At 44.0% G+C, this 23,861-nt stretch overlaps 2 protein-coding genes across 2 annotated transcripts in view; one reads left to right on the forward strand and one right to left on the reverse strand.

The window, feature by feature from the left end:
- Positions 1–699: 699 nt before the first annotated feature.
- CHAC2 (ChaC glutathione specific gamma-glutamylcyclotransferase 2) lies at positions 700–19,290 on the reverse strand. Its single transcript, XM_033938549.1, has 3 exons — positions 18,870–19,290; positions 8,458–8,493; positions 700–1,476 (listed from the first exon to the last, which is right to left on the reverse strand). Exons 1-3 carry the CDS (start codon positions 19,044–19,046, stop codon positions 1,093–1,095), a joined length of 597 nt encoding a protein of 198 aa, XP_033794440.1. The 5' UTR covers positions 19,047–19,290; the 3' UTR covers positions 700–1,092.
- An 84-nt stretch (positions 19,291–19,374) lies between these two features.
- The window catches only part of ASB3 (ankyrin repeat and SOCS box containing 3), a 109,820-nt gene continuing 105,333 nt past the window's right edge, over positions 19,375–23,861 (forward strand). Inside the window, exons 1-2 of the mRNA XM_033938548.1 lie at positions 19,375–19,574; positions 23,226–23,450. Of these exons, the coding sequence (XP_033794439.1) occupies positions 19,376–19,574; positions 23,226–23,450 (424 nt within the window). The 5' untranslated portion in view covers position 19,375. The remainder of the gene's footprint in view (positions 19,575–23,225; positions 23,451–23,861) is intronic.

Genomic DNA, 23,861 nt, shown 5'->3' on the forward strand with positions numbered 1-23,861 from the left:
TCATTAAATGAATGTTAATAGTTTAAGGGGAGAAGCTATCAACATGGGCTACTGTTAAAATGTGTTAATTTACTGTTAGCCCCGAATATTAGGAGCTAGGTCTCATTGTATAAAATGGGATATGCTAAACAGTACAAGTGGTAAAATACATGCCATAAAAGTAGCCCACAGAGACAGCTACACCGCTAAATTGGTAACTTTTCACATTTTCAAGAGGGCCATTCTCAAAATTGTCAGTGCTTTATAAATTTGGTTAATAGGGGGAGTAGTTATCAAGGTGCACACCTTGATTTACCACAGGAATTAACCGCCTCTGGTATAACAGTCCTGCAGTTTGCTGACTACTGTGGTGAGTGAATAATTCTGCTCATGAGCCATCTCGAGTCTAGGAGCAGCGAGCCTCAAAGCTGTGGCTAGATGTTCCCAGGTGCCCATAATGAAACTTGTGAAGTGTACACCACAAATCTTATAGTTTATACATAGTAATAAGCTGCTCCACATGCTTGCATCTCATTACTATGCAACATTCAGTGACCTAAATATCACTGCAGTAAGGCAAGACATGCTGCATTATAGCCCTTTAAGTCATATTAAGGGACAAATAAAGCGACTTAAGGCCCGAATGCAGCTTGATAACTTCCCCTACTAAATGTTAGGTGGTATAGAGAAATATAAAGAGAAATTTAAACTACAAATTGCTTGCAGAATACAAACATGACACTTTAGTAATGAGACCAATGTAATAATGGTTTTTTTTTCCTACACTATGCTTATAGGAAACTGCTTAGAACACAGGATCCGTTTTGGACACTGGAAAGGCCAATGCTTTAAAAAAAATAAGGACACACTTTGACCCAATGTCATAGCTATCTATATACAATCATTAAATTTGAAGAACATTCTATTTGATTTTCTGTGGTAAATTCTCTTTGCATTTATCTCCATGTAAAGCAGAGTCCTAAAATTATTCAAATAAATACAAAAGGCAGAGACAAAATACGTTTTAACGTTAAAATCTGTCATGCAGCAAGACCACTTCTTTGAGGAGGAAAGAAATTATCTGGAAAATATTTGTAAGCTACGATATGATTTTTATCTGCAATTCAAGTTTTGACCTTTTTCCAAAAGGGCCCTTACTAGTTTTTCTAAGGAGAAAAGATGCTCATCAGCATCTTCCGGTATCATATTCCTCATGGAATTTGCAAGTTCAAATAAGTACTCTGTGTTTCTTCCACTAGGACCAACTGCATTAGAAATCTGTATAGCAATATCTTCTAGAGGTGCTGGACCCAGGTAGTTGGGATTATCACAGGTTCCAATGTATAGTAAGACACTAAAAGATTTCAGGGAGGGATCTTTTGGGTAAAAATCAACAGTTGTAGTCCTGTAGCCCCCTTTCTCTCTAATGTCAAGGTATGCTTTTACTTCTTCTTCTTTTCCTGTTGGCAGTCTGTAAGCAATACCCCATACACAACCCTGTTGGGGAACACAAATTCATTTGTATTAAACACTGTACTGTATATCTTTTAATAAAACACACATCCTTATAAGTTAAAGATGTAACCTATCTTTTTCACATAGGCCATTATAGCAATAATACTTTCTAGTCATAATAAAATGTTACCTGAAAGTTTAAATTTTGACCGGAGCAGGAGGCTGGGCAAAGGCAAGGATAACAAATATACCCCCCTCCCCTTTATCAAGCTGTGTTAGGGTTTTTTTTAAAATCACTTGCCCATGCAGTAAAAGCACAGATACTCATACAATTCCTATGAGCGTCGGAGTTTTTACCGCAGCGGCCAGCAATAAAAAAAAAAGCTTGATAACAGGGGGAGATATTCTAAACATGTTGATTTGTTTTTAACAAAGGTGACCTTTTAGAAAACTGTGGCAAGCACCAACACATGCGTACGGTAGGTTAAAAATCTATTATTATGTGGGGCACGCTTGGAGCATCCCACAGTAGTTTGGGATCAGTGTGTGCTTCCCATTCACTAAAAGATACTTTTATTTTTTAACACTGGAGGCATGTTGTGGGGACAGGGAATAGGTGTGTAGTCTTACAAGCAGCTGGTGTAGTTTTTGGACATTTGGTATAAAAGGGTTTTCTTCTTATCTAAAAAAAGACTACCTTGATGAGGGTAGCCAAGGTTGTGCCTATTTTACATTACATTACATTAGTGATTTTTATTCCGCCATTACTTTGCGGTTCAAGACAGATTACAGAAGAGGATTTCTGGACATGTCCAGAGGTGTTACAGAGTAGAGGATTGAAATGTTTAATTCGGTGTGTGTTAGTCTTCAAGGAGTTCTTGAATAGCAAGGTTTTTATTTCTTTTCTGAAAGTTTTGTAGTATTTTTAAAAAAGGTTCCAGGGGAAATTACAGACCAGTAAGCCTGACTTCAGTGCCAGGCAAAATGGTGGAAAACAATTATAAAAAATAAAATTGTGAAACACAGACAGACATGATTTAATGAGACAGAATCAGTATGGGTTCAGACGAGGGAAATCTTGTCTCACCAATTTGCTTGACTTCTTTGAAGGTGTGAATAAACATGTGGCTAAAGGTGAGCCGGTTGACTTATGTTCTTCTTTTCCCAATCGCACTGTATGTAATTCATCTATTTGTTGTGAACCGCCTAGAACTCCCTGGGTATGGCGGTATACAAAAATAAATTATTATTATTATCTAGATTTTCAGAAAGCCTTTGACAAAGTTCCTCATGAGAGGTTCCTGAGAAAATTAGAGTCATGGGATAGGTGGCAAAGTTCAGTTGTGAATTAAGAATTGGTTAACAGATAGAAAACAAAGGGTAGGGTTAAATGGTCATTTTTCTCAACAGAGGAGAGTAAACAGTGGAGTGCTGCAAGGATTTGTACTAGGACTGGTGCTATTTAACTGATTTATAAATGAACTGGAAATTGGAACGAGTCAGATGATTAAATTTGCAGACGACACTAAACTGTTCAAAGTTGTTAAAATGCATGCGGACTGTGAAAAATTGCAGGCAGACCTTAGGAAATTGGAAGGTGGCAGATGAAATTTAACGTGGAAAAATGCAAAGTGATGCACATTGGGAAGAATAACCCGAATCAGAGTTACCGGATGCTAAGGTCCACCTTGGGGGGTTAGCGCCTAAGAAAAGGATCTGGGTGCCATTGTAGACAATACGATGAAACCTTCTGCCTAATGTGAGGTGGAGGCCAAAAAAGCAAACAAGATGCTAGGAATTATTAAAAAAGGGATGGTTAACAAGACTAAGAATGTTATAATGCCTCTGTATCACTCCATGGTGCGACCTCACCTGGAATATTGCATTCAATTCTGGTCTTCTTATCTCAAGAAAGATATAGCAGCATTAAAAAAGGTTCAAAAAGAGTGACCAAGATAGCTGGAAATCCTCTCGTATGAGGAAAGACTAAAACGATTAAGGCTCTTCAGCTTGGAAAAGAGACGGCTGAGGGGAGATATGATTGAAGTCTACAAAATCCTGAGTCGAGTAGAACGGGTACAAGTGGATCAATTTTTTACTCTGTCAGAAATTACAAAGGCTAGGGGACACTGGATGAAATTTCAGGGAAATACTTTTAAAACCATTAAGAGGAAATATTTTTTCACTCAGAGAATAGTTAAGCTCTGGAATGCGTTGCCAGAGGTTGTGGTAAAAGCAGATAGCGTAGCTGGTTTTAAGAAAGATTTGGACAAATTCCTGGAGGAAAAATCCATAGTCTGTTATTTAGACAAGGGGAAAGCCTATGCTTGCCCTGGATCAGTAGTATGGTATATTGCTACTCTTTGGGTTTTGGCCAGGTACTAGTGACCTGGATTGGCCACCGTGAGAACGGGCTACTGGGCCTGCTGGATCATTGGTCTGACCCAGTAAGGCTATTCGTATTCTTAAATTATCATAGCTGGGTTTAAAAAGGGTTTAGACAAGTTTCTAGAGATGTCCATAAACCATTTTCCATGTAGATTTGGAAAAAAGTAATTGCCTATTCCCAGATGTATGTTCCAAGGAAAGGATCTACTGTCAGGATCCTACTGGGTACTTATGACCTGAATTGGCCACTGTTGGAAACCAGATACTGGGTGTGATGGACATTTGGAATGATATATATGGCATTTCTTGGTACGGATATGTGCTGAGCCTTTTCATCTCTTCAGATACAACAGCATTACAATAAGTATTTTGTAAGGTGGGAGATACTGTTTTTGATATTAAGCTTACTAAAGAAAGATTAGGCACTTACCTCGATGATCTTCTTTCTTGTAGATGCATCTAGTAGTCCTGAACGCTAGGGTTATCTATCTGAACCTGCAAGTTACTTGTAGAATGCTGTCAGTCATCTTTTCAACTCTACCTCTTCCCCAGCCAGCTGCTCCTGCCCCCTCAAGTTTGTAGAAAAGCAGAAAGGAGGGAAACGGGGAACTCCCCAACACTAAACTTCTGTTCTGTAACAAATATAACAATTAACAGTACAAATCTGTGTGCAACCAGCACTAACATTTATGGAGCTCGCAGCTTTTTGCATGTCCTTCTAACAGGCAGAAACTCAGACCTGATTTCTGGGTTTTTTTGCAACTCAGCTTAGTTGAGAGACAGAGAGTTCTCCAAATTCAGAAACAGACTGATTAAGACAGAAGGCGGGCAAAGCCCACTTATGGGGCAGGGCTTCAGGACTACCTGACACATCTACAAGAAAGAAGATTATCAAGGTAAGAACCTAATCTTTCTTTCTAGTGTAATGTGTATAGTAGTCCTGAATTCTAGGGATGTACCAAAGCAGTCCTCTGAGGCTAGGGTGGGACTACTGAGCCTGCCTTTAACATGAAGGACTCAAAGGCGGCGTCCATCCTGGCTGCCATGTCCACTCTATAGAACCTGGAAAAGGTATGAAGAGTAGACCATGTAGCTGCTCTACAAATCTCCTAGGGAGAAACTGCCTGAATCTCCGCCCTTGAGGTAGCCACCGTGCTGGTAGAGCGTGATTTCAACGCGATCAGTGGCTGCTTACCACAGCCCACATACACGGAGGAAGTTGCCTTTTTAATCCATCTGGAGATCAAAGCCTTAGAAGCAGACCTCTCTTTCTTAGCCTGACAGGTCAGAACAAAAAGGTGATCAAAGACCCGAAACTCATTGGTAACTTTGAGATAATGAAGAAGCACTCTTGATATCTAGCAAATGCAATATTTGTCTTTTTCTTCAACCCTGTAGGCTGAAAGGTGGGCAAATGGACTTCCTGATTGAAGGTAAAGACTACTTTAGGTAAGAAAGATGGAACTGTGTGCAAGGAAAGCCCTGCCTCTGTAATCTTTAGAAATGGCTCCCTGCAAGAGTGTGCTTAAAACTGAGACCTGTTTTGCCAATGTACCAGGTATCAGAAACACCATTTTAACTGTAAGATCATAGAGAGCCCTAAAGATGGATGGGAATAGTAGACGCACTGAAGGGCGCCACCTGAGAAATCCTTTAAGGTATCTGGTGACATCTGGATGAGAGGCCAGGAACTCTTTCCCCCCCTAATGAGCTCGGAAAAAGAAAAGGCCCGCTATCTGCATGCTCAGTGATCTGACTGACAGAACCTTTTCAAGTCCCTCTTGTAAAGATTCCAGGACTACAGAAATCAAGGCTTTTAAGGGCTTTGCATTGACCTTAGCACACCAGTGCCAGAAAGTCTTCCAGGCCTTAGCATAGGCTGTCACTGTTGAGGGCTTTTTGGCTCTGAGTAGAAACGACCACCTTCCTTACTAGGGCAGCCCAATCATGAGCCATGCCGTAAGCATGTTGATGAGAACCAGACCCTGCGTCAGGAGATCCATATGAACTGTTAATCTGGGGCTTTTGTCTCTCTGTAGATGAATTAGGTCTACATACCATGGTCTGTGGGGTCAATCTGGAGCCACTAGGACTACCAACCCCGGATGACTCACAAGCCTATGAGTGACTCGACCTAGCATGGGGCATGGGGGGAAACATATTACTCCGCCACGTCTGGAGTAATACATCTAACCCTATGCTTCTGGGCTCATATCTTCAGTTGTAAAAATGATCCACCTTTGTGTTTACTTCTGAGGCCATCAGATCCATCAGTGGCTGTCCCTACTGCCGAACAATGGCGTTGGACACGTGGGGACAGCAACCACGTCCCCAGGTCAAGACTGCTAACTGAGATAGTTGGCCCGAACATTCTCCATTCCTGCGTGTGTGGCTGAGAGAACTTGTAGGAGCTGGGCTTCTAGGTGTAACGGAGCACTTCTGGTGCCTCCTTGTCGACTGACAGGCCCCTGCTGTCACACTGTCTGAGAAGATCATGACTGCCTTGCCTTCCAAAAACTCCTCCAGGGCCTGTAGGGTAAGCCAAATGGATCTGAGCTCCAAGCGATTTATGGACCACATTTGCTGAGCCAGGGATCAACGACCCTGAACTGGGTGTCCATTGCAATGACCATCCCCCCTAACCATAAAGGTTAGCATCAGTTGACAGTATCTCCCAGGAGGAAATGCGAAGTGGTATGTCGTTTGAGAGGGGAGCTATATGCAGCCACCATTGCAAGCTGTTTCTCGCTTCTGGGGGTCCATGGAAGTGGCTGATGAAGCGAACTTGTCTGAGGAGACCAGCGAGATAGAAGAAAATCTTGAAGAGGTCTCATATGCTCTTACTGAAGGGATCACCTCTATGGTTGTCAACATTGACCCCCCAGGACCTGCAGATAATGCAACACCGTAGGAGCTGGCCTCAGTAGCAGGTCTGATATCTGCTTCTGGAGCTTCTGTCTGTGTGGTTGTGGAAGAAAAACCAGGCCTACAGCCAGGTCGAACAGAACTCCCAAGTACTCCAAGCACTGGGTTGGTTCCAAGTGACTCTTCTTGAAGATGACGATCCATCCCAAGACCTGCAGAAGTTGGACCACTCTCAACACTGCCAGTTTACCCTCCTCCTTAGACGGGTCCCTCATTAACCAATCATCCAAATATGGATGCACCTGGGTCCCTGTCTTGCGGAGGTACACTGCTACCTCCACCATTACCCTGGTAAAGGTGTGAGGCGCTGGTGCTAGTCTGAAGGGCAGAGCGGAGAATTGGAAATGCTGCTCCAGCATACAGAACCATAAGTACCTCCTGTGACCCAATGATCTATGCCTATCTGTGCCCAGACCGACCAATAAGCTGACACTCTACCCCCCTATCTAGGGGTGTGTGGCCACTGACCTGACATCATTGTATTTTCTTGGAGGATGGAGAGGGGCGAGATCCAGAGGCTTGCTGCTTTCTGCCCCCGCTGAACCTTTGTCTTGACCCCTGAAAGGACTTCTGCATTGCTTGACCTCCTGTGTAAGAATGGAATTTTCAAGAGCTTTGAAAATTTCTATGTCCTAAACCTTGAGCCACCCGGGGTCTGCTGTCTGGCAAGACCTTAGGGCAACAGTCCGTAACACTGGCTATCAGGTTGTCCAGACCCTTTCCAAATAGCATTTGTCCCTGGAAGGGAAGCCTGCTAAGTGTGGCCTTAGAAGTTGAATCTCCTGCCCACTGTCTGATCCACAGCATCTGTTGGGTGGAGATAAAATAGGCTGAAACCTTGCTCATGACTTATGTCATACAGAGCATTTGCTCTATAATTCACCCCAGTTGAGGGTCCTTGTCTTCCTCTGATGCTGGGACCCGAGTCAGACACATGTGGCAAGCATGTGTTACAAAGAAAGCCGCCGCTGCTGCCTGATTCCTAAGGCTAAGGCTTCAAATTGTCTCTTGAGAACTACGTCTACCTTGCAGTCATTCTGGGGATCTAATAGCCTTTCTCAGTGCATTCCAAACCCTGGATGATCCCCAAAATGATTTTCGCTATACTCTAGACCAGTAGTCTCCAACTCAAACCCTTTGCTGGGCCACATTTTGGATTTGTAGGTTCTTGGAGGGCCTCAGAAAAAATAGTTAATGTCTTATTAAAGAAATGACAATTTTGCATGAGGTAAAAAATCTTTGGCTAAGTCTTAATAATAATATTGTCATTTATAGCGAAAGAGACATATGAGCAAGAAACTGTTTTATTTTACTTTTGTGATTATGATAAACATACAGAGGGCCTCAAAATAATACCTGGCGGGCTGCATGTGGCTCCTGGGCTGCGAGTTTGAGACCACTGCTCTAAACCTAACTAAATCAATTTCTTGCAACTGAAAACCATTCATTCAACCCCATTTTACCAAAATCCTTAGGGTCATTTTCAAATTCAGAGTTCTGAGAGAAACATACAATTATTTTTCTCTTTATATAATAAGATAAAAGTAAATGTAATATGCCGATTTTGAGACCTGTTTAAAAATGTTTTGTTTGGCAATCTTAGTAAAAGCTAACTAAAGAAAACTTACAGTTACATAATTACTAGTTTGCAATATGTGGCTATGTGTGTATGAATGAATAAGAATCCATGCAAAACATATATGGCTTTACCTTAGGATCTTCAATCAATGTTACAACTCGTCCAGGCTAAAAGAGAAAAAAAATAAAAGTTGACAGTTAGAGTTTGGCTTTTATTCAGACAATATAAAACTGCAGAAAAAGTAAGAGAGAGGCATTTTAGAAAGGATGTCCAACTCAAAATAAGCACATCCAGGTTGGTGCATTGTTAGTGGTACTAGTATTTAGAGCAGGATCTGCCGACATACAAGATCTGACAATTAAGTTCATGAACTCATCCTAGAAAAACTGCTACGTATTAGAGAATGACACAGGGAAAAAATTTGTCCCTGTCACCTCTCCGCCCCCGTAATCACTATCCCTGCCCATCCCTACTATCACTGCCCCGCAGAATCCATACAAGCCTCAGTACTGCAATATTTAGCTTATTCCTTCCTTATAAATCAAAGTTCTGGCTGCTGAACTGGAGAAAGATATGTTCAACTGGCAGGGCTTTGTTTATAAATTTTTATCAACACAACTAATATACTATTTTATTCTAAAGAAAAGAAAGAAAGAAAATAAATACTTTTTTATCTACCTGTTATCTGGTTTCAGGTTTCTGCTTCCTTCATCTTTTCTTTGAATTCTTTCCATCCATTGTCTGTCTTCTCTCTGCGTCTTCCATTTGCTCTGTTACTGTGCCTCTCCCTTCACCCCTGCCTAATTGGTCTGGTACCCATCTTCTTCCCTCCGCTTCTCCCATAGTCTGGCATCTCTGTCTTCTTCCCTTCCAGCATCTTCTCTCCACTCTGTCTTTTCCCATTTCCCTTCAGCGTCTTCTCCCCACTGTCTTTCCCCATTTCCCTTCAGCGTCTTCTCCCCACTGTCTTTCCCCATTTCCCTTCAGCGTCTTCTCCCCACTGTCTTTCCCTATTTCCCTTCAGCGTCTTCTCCACACTCAATGTTTCCCATTTCCTTTCAGCGTCTTTTCCTCTCCACCCGCCTTCGGCATCTGTTCCTTTCCACCACCACCCTTCCCTCTCACCACCTCATTGCCCTTCAGCACCCCTCGCGCGGTCTGAGCATCTCCCTCCCTCCCCCTTATCTTCGCGGTGCGTTTTATGTTTACAGACCAACTTGCTCAAGCCGCCGGAGTCTGTCTGCAGTTGCGTGCGTCTGGGCGGAAGTTGCGTCGGAGAAGCTTCCGCTCAAAGATGCACGCGACTGCAGGCAGACTCTGGCGGCTTGAGCAAGTTGGTCTGTAAACTTAAAACGCGGCGTGAAGGTAAGGGGGAGGGAGAGAGATAGACAGATAGATAGATTTGGCCAGTAGGTAGGAAGGAGGGAGGTGACTGCGCACGTTTCCTCCCTTAACTGCGGGGACAAGGCTATTCACCGCTCCACGGGGCGGTGGATGGCCTTTTCCCGTACCCGCAGTGAGCACTTCCCCCCCCCCCAATGTTTTGGCGGGTTACCCATGGCCACCGTGTCATTCTCTACTACGTACCTCGTTGCTGAATATCACTACTGTCACCTTTGAAGTACTCGCTAGCGCCTAATCCACTCTTCAATGCAATTTTGGAACTCTTTTTCTGGAAAGGCCATCAGAGCCGTCATCGAATTACCCTTGGTGTCCTGAATGTCATAAAAATGTCTTCCTTTCAATATTTCCTTTATTTTGGGGTAAAGAATAAAGTCATTGGGGGTGAGATCATGTGAGTAGGGAGGGTGTCCCAATAGTTATTTGCTTACTGGCTAAAAACTCCCTCACAGACAGTGCCGTGTGAGCTGGTGCATTATTGTGTTGCAAGAGTCATGAGTTGTTGGCGAAAAGTTCATGTCATTTTCGTCTAACTTTTTCTTGCAGCCTTTTCAACACTTCCAAATAGTAAACTTGGTTAACTGTCCGGTTGGTACAAATTCATAATGAATAATCTCTTTGATATCAAAAAAGGTTAGCAACATCGTTTTGACTCTTAGTTTGGGCTGACAGAACTTTTTTGGTTGTGGAGAATTGGTTGACTTACATTATGCACTTTGACATTTTGTTTCAGGGTCATATCAGTACATCCATGTTTCATCACCAGTGATAGCATGGCCCAAAATACTGTCTTGCCTCTGGCAAACTTCGACTCTTCTCATGCCAAGATTCTCAGTTACGATTTTCCTGTTTCTCTATCAATGTTTACTTGGTCTGCTATGCTTCTCACAGTCAGCTGACAATTTTGATGCACAATTTAATTAATTTTTGCAATGTTTTTTTCAGTTCTGCTCATTACTCTCATAATTGGCGACGCTTTCTCTCCCCTCAGAAAAACGTTTAATCTATTTATACACTGCTGTTTTCTTCATGGCATTATCCCCATAAATGTGGACCAATGTAATGTTGGTTCATTGCTCTAATTCAAGCTCTGACATTCTCGCGATAGCACAGAAAAACATGAAACAACAATAATGAACGCCACTCAGCAAGAAACCGCCACACGCTGACACAAACACAGCTGTGAGATACTGATATATCAAGGTCATGAAACCTTACTGAGCTGTTTGTACAGTGCTGCCAACATAAGCACACGGTGACAAGTTCATGAACTTAATTGTCAGACCTTGTATATAGCTTGTTGAAAAATATGTGAGAAATAACCAGCACATGGACATTCATGTCCAGCATGAACTTCGTTTTTACAAACTGAAACATCCAAACTATGGACTGAGCAAACCAAGGGACATAGATGCCAAACTGGCAGCTAAGGAAAGTCTGTTATAAAATGTAAATCCCAAAATCCTATAGGCTATCTTATTGACTGGTACACACGGGAGCAACCTTAAATCAGGAGGACTGGCGTGCAAGAAACCACAGAACTGCACTTTAACTGACGTCCGATTCTCCAGCAGCCATACTGGCAGGCCTAATTAAAATTTTAAAATCTTTTTAGGGGATAGGAGGAATAAGAAGCTACTGTGGGGGAGAAGTATTGAGAGAGGCTACTGCTGGGGGCAAGATGTGATGCCAAATTTGTTACTATTGTGGTTGGGCAGGTGATAAAGAGTAGCTTTAGGTGTGGTTGCTGGGAGGGGATTGACCAAAAGTGAGGAGGAGTACTGCCTGATTCAGTGACAAAAATTTTGATTCGATTTGCTTTTCCCACCCAATCATGCTTTTTTTTTTCCCCCCAAACATCCTAGTGGGTTTATTTTGTAGCTTCTTCATCCACCCCACCCCCCTTTGCCCTCTCCAACCCCATGCTGGCGCTGTGGTGTAAACAAAAAAGACTTTTTTCTCTCTCCGTTATGTCCTAGTTCATGCTTGCTGCCTAACACCAGCTCTGACAGGATACACATTTCAAATCTGACATATTGTAATCACAAAATAGAAATTAACCTTATTTTTTTCTACCTTCCACTGCCATAACCAACATTTCTGTTTCTTTCACACTGTCTTACCGTCTCTCTCTCTGGCCACCCCCCCTGCCTTGTGCCCTAGGTCAAACCTCTCTATTCCCCTTCATGCAGCATCTCTCCCTTCCTCCCCTCCATTATCATGTGCAACATTTCTTTCTCTCTCCCCATGCACCATCTCTCCCTGCTTGTGGCTTTGCAAAGAGAAGTGCAACTGGGAGGAGGAAGCCTCAGCTGGCCAAAGGAGGTAAATACCCATGGGAGGGAGGCACAAATTTGGGCCGAATGGAGGGAAAGATGACACAGAAGGGAGGGGACACAGAAGGGAGGAGGAAGGTCACATTTGAACCCGGAAGGGAGGAAGAAGGGGCATGTTGGCACAGGAAAAGAGAGGCAGAATCCTGGTTCGTAAGTACGAGCTCGACGTAAGTTTGGTGTTTTTAAACCGGGGACTGCCTGTATATAGTATACTGTATTTGATCAGGGCTTAAATCAGTGATTCCCAAACCTCTTCCTGGAGAGCTCCAACCACTCAGGTTTTCAGGGTATCCACAATGAACATTCATCAGATCGATTTGTATATGCTGCCTCCATTGCATGCACATTTCTCTCATGGACTCCCCAATTATGTAAATTGTTCGAGATCCATATTTAAACTAACATATAAATTGTGCCTGCAATTCACTGCTGCTAGTTATGTACTTATTTGTCTTCCCTGACCTATACCATGCATCTACTGTAACTCTAGGTGCTTGTATTATTTGTTACCAAGACAAGCAAAACATTTGCAAAATCAGCGCCTCGGAAACCCTCTCCCCTGTGATCCGGCACCCTCTGCTTGCGTCGCACCCCCTCCCCGCTGCGATCCGGCATCCCCCAGCCATCCACCCACCCACCCGATCACATTTCTTACCCCTGTTTGGCACCGGCACCAACACACAAAACATGCCAGTGCCCGAAGATCTGCCTCCTTCGCGCTGGGCCTTGAAAATCTCGGAGAGAACGGGAACCCGAAGGCCTTGAGTATACGCAGATGCTCAAGGCCCAGCACAAAGGAGGCAGATCTTTGGGCACCGGCATGTCCTGTGCATTGGTGCCGGAGCCAAACGGGGGTAAGAAATGTGATCGGGTGGGTGGGTGAATGCCTGGGGGATGCCGGATCGTGGCGGGGAGTGGGTGCGCCGTGAGCGTGGGGGGGTCGCCGGATCGCAGGGGCGAAACGAGCAGGGTGGATGGCGGATCACGCGGGGGCCTTCATGAGCGGGAGAAGCAATGTCGGTTCTTGGGGGGGAGCAGCGCCGCTGGCCTTGGGGGGGGAGGGTTGGAACGTATCAAAGCGAGTTTCCATTATTTCCTATGGGGAAACTCGCTTTGATTTATGAGTATTTTGGTTTATGAGCATGCTTCTGGAACGAATTATGCTCGTAAACCAAGGTACCACTGTATGTGCTGTCTGTCTTGTCTCTGACCTAATATTGTGTATGTACTCCTGTAACCCGTTCTGGGCTCTTTTGGGAGGACGGGCTACAAAAAAAAAAAAAAAAAGTGAATAACTAAATAAATAAATAGTGAATATCCTGAAACACTAACCTACAAGTACGTTAATTCTGCTGCCCCTAAATATCTCTCCTTATACACCTCCTAGAGAACTCTATTCCTCAGATCAACTGCTGTTAGCTGCTCCGTTCTCCTCCACTGCCAATTCCAGACTTTGTACCTTTCATCTAGCTGCTCCCTATGCCTGGAATAAACTGCCTGAGTTTGTCCGCCACACCCCTTCCCTTGAAAGCAGACTGAAAACTCACCTTTTTGATATAGCCTTCAATCCATAACCCTACTCCCCAATGCCCACCACCCTAGCCAGCAGATTAACCATTCCCCTTTACTGTATCCATGGCATCCTGTCTGTCTTGTCTGTTTAGATTGTAAGCTCCTTCAAGCAGGGACTGTCTCCTTCATGACTCTCTACAGCACTGCATGCGTCTGGTAGCGCTATAGAAATTAGTAGCACTACTATTACTAATCATTTATAAAGCGCTGAAAGGTTTATGCAGTGCTGTACATTTTGACATTTATAGATGATCTCTGCTCAGAAGAGCTTACAATCAAACTTGGACAGACATGACATATAGGGTTGGGGATGCAGAACCCAAAGTGAGAGGAGTTAGGAGTCAAAAGCACTCTCAAAGAGGTGGACTTTTAACTGAGCCTTGAACACATCCAGAGACGGAGCCTGCCGCAGGGATTTGGGCAGCTTGTTCCAAGCATATGGAGCAGCAGTAGTAGTAAAACTTTATTGGCTAGGGTTCCCCAGGAACAAGTTTGGGAATCACTGGCTTAATTTCTGGGATATGACAGTATTCTGCTCTGTCCCCCCTCTCTTCTAGGCAACCTATAGGGAAGGGAGGAGGGAACAGAGAACAGTCATTCCACTCCCTGATCTAGAGGCTGATGCAACATTTGCGCACAATTTTGTGGGTGCACGATGCAGAAAAGGATTCTGTACAGAAGCTAACCTCTTGCAAAGCATCTAATTGTCAATGGTAATGAGGTCATTAGGTATTCTGCCTTTTTGCGGAGAAGTGCACAGACTTTAACACTGAGCACAAGGCCTGGGCTTCAACACCATGTCTAAGGAGGCATAGAATGGTTTAGCTGCGGTACTACCTGGGAGGATTTAACTTTTTGCCAATTTTTTGGCTTAGTAAAATAAAAGAATGATTTGATTTATTGTTCTTGATATACCACTATGCCATTAGTATTAAGTGCTTTACAATGCTATAATTCAATAGTCTACAAAGATTATATAATACTACAATTCAATGGTCTACATAAATTACACATTATTCAGAACCACAGTACAAAGTGATAGCAACATCATTAGCAGTTCCTCTAAATACTGAATCAAAAACTAAACAAAATTCAATCAAGAATCTGCTGATCAAAATTTTTCTGAACCATAATATTGGTCTTAGTCAGCTTGCAAAATGCAAGACAGGATAAATCCCCATGAAAACTATTTAGCAAAGAATTCCACAAGGCTAGACCAACATATGAAAAAGCTCTACTTCTGGGACCTTCCAGGCTGATTTCTCTATGACCAGGTAACCTAAAAAGATCCTTTTGTGATGATTGTGAAGACCTCCCTGGAGAATATTTAACCAGATTCTTGGATGGATACTTAGGTGATTTCAAGTGCAGGCTTTAAAGACCAGACACAACAATTTAAACTACATACACTATGTCACAGGCAACCAGTGCAAATTATACAAGACCTGTGTATAAGACTGGTGGGGGAGATAACAGTTCTGTGCTAAAGGCAGCTATAGTTGCACAGATGTATAAATATGCCAGATTTATGTGCCTGTGCTGAATTGCTATTTTGTACATAAATACTGGCATCACAAACATTTTATGCACAGAAGGGAAAATTATGTCCTTACCTGATAATTTTCTTTCCTTTAGTCACAGCAGAGGAATTCAGAGACTAGTGGGATTACATCCATCAACCAGCAGGTGGAGATAGAGAGCACTTGATTTATCCTCAAGGTATATCTTGGATGCACAGCCTCCTGGCCAACTAGTACAGGTCTAGGTCTTCTCAAAGCAGTTGAATTAAAACACAAAGTAAAGCACATAAAAGACATGAGACATATGAAACATAAGATACATATGCAACTTCATTCCCTCACATGTGCTACCCGCACCATTGATGCTACAAAATCAAGAATGCAATTTCAGCCGAAAGCATTCTGAAACTGCGCCTGAGAGTGACAAACCCCTGCAACAGGGTAGGGCTCTGGATTCATCTGCTGTGCCTAAATGGAAAGAAAATGATCAGGTAAGGACATAATTTTCCCTTCCTTGTCATCAATAGCAGATGAATCCAGAGACTAGTGGGATGTACCAAAGCAGTCCAAACGTAGGAAGGGAAATAAACAAGCGAACGGGAAATCCCTCGTCCCCCAAATCCTGCCCTGCAGCACGCATCCACAATCATAACCTCTCTAGCACATGTGAGCAGGAGCCATCCTTGCCTGAGAGCACCATGCTGTGAAAACCACAGCTACATTGCCTCTCCACGAATAGAATGAGTGCAAAGCAGCCTCCTATCATGACAGCAAGGCCCCAAATAACTTCCTGTGAAATGGAACCATCACACCTGGCAATGATCCTTAGCTGATATCAAAACCCATGAGCACCACTGCAGACCAGACCTTTTTTTCCTTGCAAGGGTCTAGGGCACAGTTCTTCAACCGCCAGTCTGCGGACCAGTGCCGGTCTGCAGAAAATTCCTGCCGGTCCGCGCAGGGCCAGCGAGATCGACGGCGTTACATTTCCTGCCCTGGTAGTATTCGCGAAAATCTTCTGTTCCTCCCAGCCTCAGGCGATCAAGACAGGCTGCCAACGGGCATTCCCTCTGTGAATCTCGCCTATGCGGAAACAGGAAGTTGAAACAAAATAGGCGGGACTCAGAGAGGAAATATCCCGACATCGGCAGCCTGTCTTGATCGCTGCCCCTATGGAGTCACCGAAGAGGGCTGCGGGGAAAGTGTAAGTAGAAAGGAGATGGTCAGCGTGCGCGGGGGGGGGGGAGGGGTGTCAGCGTGTGGATTTGGGCCATCAGCAGCGTTTGCCCATGCGCAGGATGCAGTGGGTAGGGGCCTCCGGCTCGTCTTGGGCGGCAGGGCCTGCGGTGCAAAGCTGTTTTTGCCGGCTTGGGGGGTCGCGAATGTGCAGGGAGCCTTCAACAGTGGCTGTCTGTCTCCTCTCCTAGCAGCTCTGTACTTACCAGGGCAGTGATTCACTTCGGCAACTTCCCCTTTCCTCAGAGGTGGCAACGGACCCAAGGCTGCCTAAGGAAATCACTGCTGCAGGCAAGTACTGACAGCTGCTGGAAGGAGAGGAAGCCACTGTTGGAGGCTGGGAAGCTGCTGGATAAATGGAGAGATGCTACTGCACCTGGAGGGAGGTAGAAGGAGAGATGCTGCTGGGAGGGGAAGAGGGAAAGGGATGGGAAGAGAGCTACTGTTGGATAGGGGGAGAAAGAAAAAAGTAAGGAAACAGCTGGCAGGGAGATTACAGGAGGGTAAAGGGGGTCAGGGTGGAATGGAGAGATCAGATGAGAGAAAGGGGAGAGAGAGGAATGAGAAAGTAGAGAGAGATTGATGCTGGAAAGGGGGTCAGCAGAGAAATGAGAGAGGGATAAAGATGCTAGATCTGGTGTAGGAGAGATAAAAATGAAGAAAACAGTGAAGCTGGAATGAATGATGTAAAATGGAGAGAGGAGGCACAGGCTGGATGGAAAGGGGAGAGGGGCATAGAAAGAAGTCAGATACATATGGAAGGGAGAGAGGGCAGACAGTAGATGGAACGGGCAGACGCTGGAAGGAAAAGAGTGAAAAGAAGATGAAAGCAGAGACCACAAAAGGTAGAAAAAATCATTTTATTTCTATTTTGTCATTACAATATATCAGATTTGAAATATATATCTTGTTAGAGATATAACTGGGGACTGCAAAGCCTAACACTATTCCTGTCATGTGTTGACTGCAGTATTCTGCTAGCATGATATTTCTGTGTAGCATTCTGTAATAATTTGGCTTGTTCAGTTTTCTTGATAGTACAGGGGATATATGTGAAGGGGAGGGGAGACAGGGGTTTTGTTGGTCCTTGCTCTGAATATTTATATTTATAAAATGACAATTGTACAGAATATTGTTTCTTTTTATACTTTAATAAAATACGTTCAATATAAAATCATAACTGAGGCTTGTGCAGATGGGATCAGATGGTTTGTGGGGACCGAGCTTGTGAAGACGGGGCGGAAATGTGTTTTTTTATTTCGGTCTTAGTAGTTTGGTTTTTATTGAGCAATAAACCAATACAGAATGCAAAAATCACAGAGAACATCTTCCATGTTGCTCACTTAGAGAAATTTCACCCCTCCCAATTTGGTTTTATATAAGCAAAGCTGCAGCTAATGTTATCGTTAGTAACACAGATTCCCCCCCCCCCTCATCCCACCTGCTGATTCAATGAGATTTGTGAGGCACTGTATACGGACACCAGGAAGAAACTGACATTTGAAAGGGAGGCCATAAGGAAGTCAAAGCCCGACCCACCCAATCTCCCTCTCGTGCTGACACGACCAAAGCAAATGATTAAAGTTTAGGCAAATTTACATTTTTCTTGAAGTAAAACTGCTAAAGTTTGTCAAACGGTCTCAAGCCTTGTCAGCGGGCCCGGGCGATCCCCTTGACAGGTAGCAGAAGATAAAATACCCAGACCTAAAAGAAAATAAATATTTGCTTAAACATCCTCCACGTGAGGATCCAGGGTGGGTGGGTGGGGGGAGGAAGGGAAGTGTATTTCGAGGATTAAAATTATTTCATTATAATATTGGGGGGTCGGTGAACATGCATTTTGTGCAGTTGTGGTGATTAAGGATGTACCCGGAGTAGCTGTAAAGACCACAGTACCACCTTACTAAGATAAGTAGTTTTTGTTCCTAGTTCAGGAGCTGTGGATGCAGTTAAGATCTAATGTTATATGTAATGGTGGGAGAGACTGTGAACAAGCAATGATGGTCTCTTTACACAGCTTCTCTGTGATATTTCACTGGGATATAGTTGTGGGTCTGAGCGTTCACTATTAAGCACGTGTGGTCATTCTATATATAAAGAGATTTACAGATTTGGTATGGGTGACTAATTAAAGCAGTGTTATTATTATCACCCTTTTTGTGATTATAATTCCCTCTCATAATAAGTTTAATTATAATATTGTAGTCACATAATATGTTCTATTGTATTAATAATTGGGAGGAGGGTGGGAGAAAATGATTGTTTTATGTATTACTTGTGTAATTAATAGTGCGTTTTAGGCAGTATTTTATGTTCAATTAATGGTATTGCACTGTCAAAGTTTGAAAATCAATAAAGATTAAAAAAAAAAAAAAAAAAAAAAAGAAGAAGTTTCGGTCCCTGTCCTGGCCCCCTCGTGAGGCTGACCCCCCCCGGCTGCGATCATCCTCCCGTTGCTGTTCCGCTGGGATCTCTCACCTTTCCCGGCACTCCGCGGTGGTCGGTGCTGCCCTGCCAAAACCTCCGGCTGTAGCACGTGATGTGGCCGACCAATTTCTCCTCGTAAGGAAAATCCACCTTCCAGATCAAGGACCCGTAACCGAACACCCACATGGTTTGACTCGCCATTGCTCGGAGGCAAATGCCGGTATCCATACAGCCGGTAGCGCAGTGACGTCCCCTAACCACCGGCCTAGGCCCAGGGCCTCGTGGGAAATGTAGTCTCGACGGCACTTCGGCGCGCTCCCCAAATAGCTTCGGTTGGGGAATTGGGGCTATATGTATGTCGCTGTCGTCAAAGAAAAACACGTCGCCTCGGTTTCTTATTACCTGCGTTCCACTAAATCCCCTCGTTTAAATCGGAAGAAGATACAAGAGTGGAATGTGGAAACTAGGAGGGGGGAATCAGAGGGAAAAAAACAACTCCAACTCCCAATGCACTTTTCGTCGCTTTGCGCGTAACGTGACGTCAGGACGTGCAGCCAATGGCAAAAGAAGAGGAAGCGAATTTTAATTTCGAGTCTTGGGTTTTGGGGCAGTGTGGAATTCAGGTTGCTGCAAAGTATTTGCCTGGGGTAGGAAGAGCGAGAAGGCGCCTGGTTTGGTGGAGGCGGCGACATCCGGGACAGAGGTGGATGAGCTCATTGTTCTGTACACCTGATTGTTCAGAGTTGGATTTCTTGGGTTTGTATTTTGTTCTTGTATGTGCTAGCATTGGCTGAAACGTTTTCAGGCAAATTTTTGGTGTGTTCTGAGGTGCTTGTGCATTGGTAATATGGTGAGTTATATAGGGTTTTAAGTTTACTTAAAAAAACACACAAAACAACAAACAGTACGGGATTTGTAGTTCCTGGAGGAGGTAGTGAGCATGCAAATCTTTCTCATGTATATTCATTAAGAATAGCCTGAAAAACTGACTTACTGGCTGAATCAAAGACTGGGGAGCCAGATTCTCAAAATTTAAGGTTGCCTTTAATGCGGTCGCTAAACCGGTTCCTGACCAGCTCCCCCCCCCCCCCCCATTCCGCTAACTACACACATCCTCCCTCTGCAGCGGAAGAGATGCCCACTCTATCCCACCGTTGCTGGAGGGATGCCTAACCTCCGGCTGGCAGGCCCACCTCTTCCAAATTGGTGGGCCTTCCCTTTCCCGGTGCATTCTGGAATGTACTGGGAAGGGGCCTAGGGCTCTGATTAGCCTAGATGTCTAAGGAGGGGCCTTAGGATGCACTGTGAAGGGAAAGGCCCGCCAATTTGTAAGAAGTGGGCTTGCCAGTCGGAGGGTAGGTGTCTCTCCGGCTGGACTTCCTGATTAAGGTAGGGAGGGGAGGGGTGGAGTTGTTGGGGGCACAGGAGAAGTTATGGGGAGGGTGGGTGAGTGATGGTGGGAGCAGCATATGTTTGGCAGTGCTTAGAAATAAGTAGTAGTAGTAGTAGAACAGAATGAACAAAAATTAACTGACTAATACTCAGTGTATTGATAAGTGGCCACTTGTGCAGGGAACGCTCACAGGGCTCCTGGTCCCTAAGGGACTCGGATCTTTGGGGAATGAAGAAAGTTCAAAGTGCTATATATAATGCTATTACTCATATTTTGTTCCCCATGTACTAAGTTCTAACTGCACAGTCCAACACCATCAAACAATGAACACCACTTATTATAAAAATAGAAACATAATGGCATATAAAGGCCAAATGGCTAATCAGGGACTTCCTTAGACTCCTCCCTAAGGAAGCCCCTGATTGGCTGAGGTGCCCCAGGCCACTTCCAAGGGAGGAGCCCGAGGTGCCTCAGCCAATCAGGGCCTTGGGCCCTTCCCCATACATTCGTTGTCGTCGGAGGCCTGGAACAGGAGGGACAGAGCACCCCTCCTACTCCCAACTTTTTAAAGGTATGGGTAGGGGAGGGTCAGCTCGGCCCGGCTGGGCTAGCTAAAGGTACGGGGAAGGAAGTGGGCCGTGCCAGGCTGGGTTTGCGATGGCAGGAGGGAGTTGGCATCCCTCCTGCTATATTCATTCATGCGCAGGGAGGAGGTAGGTGGGCAGCGTCGGGCCCTATAGCAGCAGGCATCAGTGCATGGGGCATTTTTGGGGTTCGGAGAGGGAGGGCACTGTCGAGTTAAAACCATGGCCTTGCCATGCATTTTGAAGAATATAAATAAAAGAAAAATTCCTTTTTTATATATCCTGCTAAAAGCATTGCGAGCCCGTGGTTTTAAAGGGCAGGAGAGTCGGCAAGGATAGAAGTGACTGGTCTTCAGCAGTCGCTTCTTTTCTGATCGGCAACCCCAATCGGTGTTCCAGAAATTGTTTAGTGAATCGCCTTATAAAATTTGCATGCCATTTCCCTCATTTGCATGCACAGATCGGATTGGGAGGAAGGATAGTAAATCGGGTCGGGGAACAATTAGGTCCTGAAGTGGTCGGGACATGATCGGTGTCCTTAGTGAATCTAGCCCATAGTAACCTGTGGAACTTTTAAAGCCTCTGTGCTTTGAAAATGCGCCCCTTTATTCATTTATTTATTTTTGAAATTCTTTATGTAGAAAAAGAAACACTGCATCAAACATCAATACAATAAACCAAAAAGTTAATACAGAATAACCCCCCCTATACAATCAATCGTCATGACACCACTACATAATCCCCCCCCTAACAGCAGGCTATGAGCTACAGATCCCAAGTCCCCCAGCTATTTCACAATCCTTAGTGCAACTAACTAAACAAACGGGTATAAACATGAAAAGAAGAAGAAGAACCCCAGTAGAAACAGTTATGATTCTCAAATGTACCCAAAAACCAGCCAATCAGCCCTGATCAGTCCTACCCATATCCAAACCCTCCTCTGCTAGGTATCTGCCCCAGAGAGAGCCCCTTTATTAATCACATTTTAAGAAGAAATTCACCCTAGATGGGTATCTAAATGTTATCATAGTACACATTTAGAACCGTGAAGTAAACTTGTAAATCAGGCAAATTAAAGTAACAATGGTTCAGCAGAGTAGATTATTCAAATAACAGAAATATGCATTAAAGTGGTGACAAAGACGAGAAGGGTACAACAAAGGAAATGGGATAAATAAAAAGTTGTTCAGATAGTTGATTAAGGTGTGTATAAATGGTCAGGCAAGTGATTGGCTGGTGTGTTTTCTTGGTACTGAATGCATTGACTTCTTTCTAGGACCTGTCTTTTTCTCTCTTGTCAGCCTTCTTGACTAGGATGGTGGCATATTGGCTTAGTCCCTGTTTAAATTGTGTGTCATCTGCCAATCGGCAGTATCAGCCTATTTTTTTCTCTAGTCTTAGTTTAATTTCTGTGTCTGTTTTCTGATAATTTGTGATGTATTTTGCATGTTCTATATGTGGGCAGCCATGTATATGTTTCTCAGTAGACTCTTGACAAAGGCATAGATGCCAAAACACTGTCAGTGTTGAGTCAAGTCCTTGCAGTGCTACTACCCTGTTTCCCCGAAAATAGGACCTATCCCGAAAATAAGCCCTAGCATGATTTTTAAAGATGCTCCTAATATAAGTACTACCCCAAAAATAAGCCCTAGTTAAGATCGAAGCCCCCCCCCCCGAATGTACCCGACACTCCCTGACTCCTTCCCTGACACTAGTGCTGTCTGATTTGCTGAAAAAATTGGACTCATCGATTTAGCAACCCCCACCCTTGCTGCTTTAGGAGGCCTCAGAGCGAAGGTATGTCAGTCTCATGGTGGGAGGGTCGGTGAGGTTCTGCTGCACAGGGGGATGGGTGAGAGGGAAGGAATGATGCCGCAAATGGTGGGGGGGAGAAAGGAAAGAGGAAGAATTGGGATGGAAGAGAGGAAGGGATTGATAATTGTTGTACATGAAAAAAGTAAGCCCTAGTGCTTTTTTTGGACCCAAAATTAATAAAGACATTGTATCAATAAAGTAAACTGAACTTTACACCCGTGGTTGAATTATTGACATCTCATCCTCACAACTCCTTTGTTGTGCCTTGATTGTCTCGTCGTTGAAGCCCCCTTGGGCTCCCTTTTTGGAGTTGTAAATAATCTACATTATCATTCTTTATTTCTTCAGTTGTATTAGGTATATAAGGTGCTAGGTAAATCTCTTACATAAGTCAGTTGGAACAGGTCATTTTGAGATTGGCATAGCTTCTCTGCGATTGAGTTCAGTACGTGGGGGCTATTTCCGAGAAGGCTCGCGGGTGGGTATCACGTGGTGTGATTTCCTTTGGTGAGGGTATAGTTAGTAATGTTCTGGAATGTCCCTGTTCATATAATCCGCTCCCTGATAAGTTTTAAAGAATGTTTTAATATCCTATATCTTTGCTTTATTCTACAGAAACTCCCAAAATGGACTTTACAGAAGATTTCTTGGACACCTGCTCTGCTGTAGGCCTTGCAGCAAGAAAGGGAGATGCAAAGCATTTACAGAAGTTGATCAAACAGGGAAGGAGCATTGATGTCCGTGATAACAGAGGCTGGATGCCCATTCATGAAGCGGCATTTCATGACTCGAGTAAATGTCTAAGACTGCTCATTCAAGCAAGTAAAGCCTCGTTGACAGGTGCTTGACTGATAGCCTCTGGTTTCCCCCTCACATCGTTTTCTGAATAGCAAAGAAGTCAACAATCATCTACTTTCTTTAGTTTATTTTTATGACTGCCTTTTCTTTGTATGCTTTGGTGTATTTACCTTTCTGTGACATCTTTATGTTTGCTAAAGTGATTTAAATGTTCTGTAAGACATCTGATGAAGGGCCTGTTGTGTTTTTGAAAGTTCATGTACAGCATGTCCGACCTAATTTTCATATAGAATTCAGTTTCTCCATTGACAAGGCGGATGAAAAAAACACATGGGTGTCAATGCCAGGATGGACTGGATTTGAGATGGACTGGAAGAGCTTTTGAGCAAGTGTGGAACCTCTAGCGCAGGGGTGTCAAATGTCAGTCCTCGAGGGCTGCAATCCAGTTGGGTT

This window comes from Geotrypetes seraphini, chromosome 3 (assembly GCF_902459505.1).
Source record: "Geotrypetes seraphini chromosome 3, aGeoSer1.1, whole genome shotgun sequence".
NCBI classification, from domain to species: domain Eukaryota; kingdom Metazoa; phylum Chordata; class Amphibia; order Gymnophiona; family Dermophiidae; genus Geotrypetes; species Geotrypetes seraphini.

Bases quoted from the DNA above. Each gene is read 5' to 3' on its own strand.
- CHAC2 (XM_033938549.1), bottom strand. From the start codon at position 19,046: ATGGATACCGGCATTTGCCTCCGAGCAATGGCGAGTCAAACCATGTGG. The intron at 8,494-18,869 runs GTGAGAGATCCC...TTTCTCTTTTAG, and splicing joins ACCGCGGAGTGCCGGGAAAG to CCTGGACGAGTTGTAACATT. The intron at 1,477-8,457 runs GTAAAGCCATAT...GTTCCCCAACAG, and splicing joins CATTGATTGAAGATCCTAAG to GGTTGTGTATGGGGTATTGC.